The 5,739-nt window shown below is 33.1% G+C and overlaps 1 protein-coding gene across 1 annotated transcript; it reads right to left on the bottom strand.

The window, feature by feature from the left end:
* Positions 1–1,969: 1,969 nt before the first annotated feature.
* Positions 1,970–4,136, bottom strand: LOC129571943 (ankyrin-1-like; the record flags this gene model as incomplete). Its single annotated transcript, XM_055451828.1, has 8 exons — positions 1,970–2,022; positions 2,097–2,195; positions 2,742–2,840; positions 2,917–3,015; positions 3,092–3,190; positions 3,265–3,363; positions 3,436–3,489; positions 3,830–4,136. Coding segments are annotated over 8 exons (909 nt in total), but the record flags the coding sequence as incomplete, so codon positions are not given.
* Between the last annotated feature and the right edge of the window lie 1,603 nt (positions 4,137–5,739).

The following is a 5,739-nucleotide window of genomic DNA, read 5'->3' as shown; positions in this document are numbered from 1 at the left end:
AAAATAGTAAAGTAAATTATCTATACACTTATTTTTGTGTGTGAAGTATTCAACAATTACCTTTATCAACAGCTAAGTGAAGAGCTGTTAGATTATAATTATTTCCAATATTAACGTCGGCTCCTTCAGCGATGAGTTTTTTTGCTTCATTCGTTTTACCTGAAAAATAATACGAACCAATGAAATAGATTGAACAAAGCATTTTTAAAAATATAAATGCTCAAAATTACCAGTATCAGCAGCTCTATGCAGAGCTGTATTTCCATTTCCGTCTTTTTCGTTTACTGAAAATTGAAAAAAATAGGAAGTAGATCAGTGAAGTGAATCGAAAGAAAATGTCTTGTGTCTGTGAGATGAACTTTTCTACGCAAGAGCGCGTGGAAGTGTCGAAGTGATAGGGAAATGAATATTACGCTATTCAGAGGCTCTCTTCGATTTCATAGAAAAAATAGAATGAAATGGAGATATGACAAAAACCGAAAAAAACCGAGAGTGAAACTTGATAAAGAAATGGAGCTTTATTCTTACTGTCTCCATTCACATCCACGATTAGGACCTGTGGAAATAAAATAAAGTGATACAATCGGAATGGGAACATTGGATGAGATTATTATAATGATTATCAACTGTTTTTCATTCGAACAAAAGTTTCCGATGGACATTTTCTTTTTAGAGTGGAAGATTATTTATTTTTCTATCGAAAAACTTGAAAATGGACATTTTTCGAAATTAGTTTAGGAAAAATTATCTTAAATATTCGACTGACAGAATCAAATGTAAAAGAATTTGATCCAAAATATGCAAATGAAAAGAATTCCAAGCAAAATTAAAATTACAAAAAATTGACTAAAATTGTCGACTCACCTGGGATACCACCAAGCCAATGAGCAGCAGTGTGAAGGATCTTTGACTCAGCATTTTTCCAGCTTCGAACTATCAAAAGTTTACTGTAAACGTATCAACTGATAAGAATTGACGAACTGTTTGATGGACATACGAATCGAACGCATCTTCTTATATACTTTTCGAGTGTGGTCACGTCAGCACTCAGCAAGCAACACATTAACAGTATTATTAAATCCACGCACAATGACGATTCTAACTAAAATTCACCTAGTGTTATCGCACACATGTTTTTAAAAGAAAAAATATCAAACGAACGATGGAATTACAGTTGCACCTGTGCACGTGTGTTCAATTTGGCGTTCCACATCAAATGTATCGCATTGAAAATATCAGATGTTTACATTTATTCTTTCATCACCTTCATTATGGTCTGAAAAACAACGCAATTGAATTGAAAATTTAAGTAAATATTTTTCACTCTTGAAATGATGAGTGGTGTTTTTTTGACGAGGCTATTTGAATACTAAAATGTTTACATCTTCTCGGTATGTACAAAACACACTCCGTTCCAAAGTCGTTTCAAAGTTAAAAAATAACCACAGATGGATCGTCGTTTACATAACGTTACAAACTAAATGTTTGAATGCACCACATATCGCTGACAACAAACCACTTTTGAGGTGATATTCCATGCCAGCTACATTTTTGTAGTGTAAAGTACCTCACAAAGGCTTTAGAGTACGGAATCATATTTACTTTACATCACAAAATAAGGTGAATACTGAATACGTTGAAAAAAGACATAAGCGAATCTCATACTCAGTGCCCAGACGTACAAGTAATGTCGCAAAAAAGAATGTACCACTTGAATGGTAAAAGTAAAAAGAGAAAGGCAAATCCTCGAAGAAATTGCAAAGAAAATACTAAAACTAAAAAAAAAAATTCTACTCAATACTAATACCAATATCAATACCGTAAGCAATTTAAAAGACTTGAGCTGTTTTTTGACAGAACTTTAATTGATGTTCCAACAAAGCAACAGTATCGGTATGGTTAAAGATTGACAAAAAATGTTTTGAAATTAATGGACAATCGAGTACGGGAGTCGAAAGAAATCATCCGATTATGACTTTTGTCCACTCATTTTACGAACGTATTTAGCCAACTCCTCGCGACCTGAAAAATAATACCGATCAATGGAAAAGATCAAAACAATTTCCTATTTAGTGAAAATAAATATTTAAAATTACCTTTTATCGCAGCTTGACAAATAGGCGTCAAATTAGGATCATCTTTGAAATTAACATCGGCTCTATTGTCCATGAGAAGTTTAGTGATATCCGTGTGACCTGAAAAATAATACAGTTCGACAGATCAAACCAATTTCTTACTCACACAAATGTAAAAGTTAAAATTTTGTCCGTGAAAGGTCAAACAATGTAGTCCAATCCATGAAAAAGACAAAAAAAAATCGGTTTTGTCATTGCGGCGGTAAAGACAGTCACTCCACATGCTCGTCGTTTTGTCCAATCTGTGAGTACTAAGTTTTCGTGCGTGATACGCAAGATGGCAGCACCTTAAATGGCGTTTTTATACACAAAGTAGATACTTGAGTGTAAATTATGTTAGTGGCGTATCAAAATGAAGGTTTAAAAAAAATACATTGTCAATATAGAGCGTGTGGTGTGACTGGGTAAAGGTAACGCTGAGATGTCAGAAAAGTCAATTGAGAAGTGAAATTGACTTTGAAGTTTTTGGTTGATCAATTTTACCGGCTGTATTATTTTAACAACACGAATATTTTTTGTCTTTCTATGGATTTGACCACTTTCTTTGACCTCTCGTGGACAACATTTTAGTTCTCTGTGTTTTGAAAATAAACATCCCTGCATTACCAAAAGTAATAGAATAGCGGATTGGTGTTAGATTAAAACCATCTTTCAAATTAACATTGGCATTATATTTAATGAGCAATTCAACAACACCCTTGTGACCTGTAAAAAAATACGAATCGATGAAAAAGATCAAACCAATTTTTTTTATTCAGCGAAAATAAGTACTCGACATTACCATTATAAGCAGCTAAATGAAGAGCTGTCATTTTAAAACTATTTCCAATATTAACATTGGCTTTATTCTTGAGAAGCGCTTCAGTGACATCCCTGTGACCTGAGAAATAATACAGATCAATGAAAAGGATCCAACCAATATATTATTTAGCGAAAATATGGAAAAATATTGTTACCATTCTTAGCAGCATATTGAAGAGGTGTCACTTTCAGATTATTTTCACTATCAACATTGGCTCCATTGTCGATGAGAAGTTTAGCAACATCCGTGTGACCTGAAAAATAGTACAAACCAATGAAAAAGATCAAACCAATATCTTATTTAGTATAAATAAATATTGAACATTACCTTCCACTGCAGCATAATGAAGAGGTGTCATTTTCGAATCACCTTCAATATTAACATCGGCTCCATTGTCGATGAGTTTTCGAGCTTCCTTCGCATCACCTAAAAAATAATTCAGATCAATGAAATATATCGAACGAAACATGGTTTTCAAACATAAATGCTCAATGTTACCAGTCTCAGCAGCTTTATGCAGTGCTGTCTCTCCATTTTTCTCTTTTTCATTTACTGAAAATTAAAAAAAAAAAAATAGATTAGTGAAAGAAAATGTCTTTTGTTCAATGTCCAGAGCTAACCAACGTCATTTGCTGATATCAGCAACTGACGTCAGTTAGTGCTGCTGACATCAGCTCATAACACGCTCTGTTTATGTCAATGAGAAGTTTTTACATATACTCTCATCTAAAATATATATATATCGCATATAATATGAACCACGTTGAACAAAGATCAGAGATAAGAATAGACGTAGATCTTACGCCCGTGTTGTATACTCTATACATTAAAAAGTGCTTTGTATATGGAATTTTTAAGTGAAACTTCATAAAGAAATGAGTTTCAATCCTACCGTCTGGTCGTTCTGCAGGTTTGGTCGCTTTTACGGAATGGGATTTCTTCGGAGGCGCCCCATCGTTATTCTTTCCGTGACGTTCAAATTCTTTGACTCGATCTTTCACTGAAATAGTCGATAGGAATGATTCGTTGTGATCCGTTTCAGATATAACCTCCATAACTATTGCTCCTGCTTTCACGGTTTGAATTTCCGGATTCATCATAACAGGTTTGGCATATTTGGGTGGCGGGTCTGGCTTCTTTGGAGTCACATAACCGTTTTTGCGACCAGATGGTTCCCCACTCACATCTGCGATTGAGAACTGTGAAAATGAAACAAATTTAATTGGAATGGGAACAATGGATGAGATTGAAATTGTTTTCAACTGTTTTTCATTCGAATAAAAGCTCCAAAATGGACATTTTCATCAATGAAATTAATTTAGAAAAAAAATCTCACACTGTCCGCCAAAAAAAATCAAATATAAAAAATTGACCCAACATTTGCAAGTGAAATAATTCCTAGCAATATTAGAATTACAAAAAAACGATTGAAATTGTTCACCTGGGATACCACCAAGCCAAAAAGAAGCAGTTTTAAAGATCTTCGACTCAGCATTTTTCTAGCTTCGAACTATCAAAAGTTTACTGTAAACGTATCAATTGATAAGAACTGTTTAACGGACCTACAAATCGAACGCATCTTCTTATATACTTTTCAAGTATAGTTACGTCAGCAAGTAATACATTTATGTTATAATTTAATCAACAATGCAATGTTTCCAGAGAACTATATCGAACAACTGACGTCAATTGGTGGAATTTTACAAAATTTTACGTTTTACATCAAATGGATCGTATCGAAAATATCAGATGGTAACGTTTATAGCCACATCATCTTCCCCATGGTTTGCCAAATAATGCAATTAATTCGCATTGAAATGCAAATTCAAGCAAATATTTCACACTCTTGAAATATGGAATCATATTTACTTTACTTCACTCAATGATGGCGTATACGACGAAAAAAAAACATAAGCGAACCTCATACAAAACCATAGCCGTACTTAGTAAGTTTTACCATAGAGATATAGAACGCTTCTCAACTATTTTCAAATTCCAATGAATGTATCAACATGATAGACTTCTCAGACCTGTTCCAGGTATCTCAAATTTACAGACAAACATTATATGTATGAACTACAGATTGAGTAAGGATATGATAATAAAACAAAACAACAACGTTGTGCTGATGAATCAGTATTTTGTATTTATTTTTTGTCTTCAAATTGATGGATTTCAATTGAGATGCACTCAATGACAACACATTTTTTTGTTTTGATTGAATAAATTTCGATCTTGAAATTGTTTTATGTTGAAATACTCAATATTTTAATTCAAAGTACACGTCGTAAGAGGCATGGTAGTAACAATTGCATCAGGATTTGTCTGTTTTCGGTTGAGTTTACATTATACTACAATCATCTTTTTTCTGCAGCAATAAAAGAAAAAAAGAAAGACAAAAACATTAACTGAGTTCAACACATGAAAATTAAAGGAAGAATTGATTTTGTCGGTCCAAAATGGGAAAGTGTTTTACCAAAATCGGAAAATGTCTTACCAATCAAATTTTACTCCAATAATCGAAAAAAAAATCATTTTTAATACGAAAATGAGCTATATTAACCTGATAAATGTATCCTGTGTTCCTTTTTTTTTAAACTTTGGTCGATATATAGCCATTTTATCAATTTTGTCTTAAAAATTCAATTCTGAAATATTCACATTTTAATGAAAGAAACGAAGAAACGATTGACACTTCGATTTGAAGAACATTGTGCGCACACAGTGCCCATGGGCAGACGTACGAGTGATGTCGCAAAAACGAACTCACAATGTGCTGTGTATAAATCATATACTGTCATA

Source organism: Sitodiplosis mosellana, unplaced genomic scaffold, assembly GCF_009176505.1.
Source record: "Sitodiplosis mosellana isolate CC-2019 unplaced genomic scaffold, AAFC_SMos_1.0 Smas_scaffold_3815, whole genome shotgun sequence".
Lineage (NCBI taxonomy): Eukaryota > Metazoa > Arthropoda > Insecta > Diptera > Cecidomyiidae > Sitodiplosis > Sitodiplosis mosellana.
This window is presented reverse-complemented; position numbering and strand designations above follow the sequence as displayed.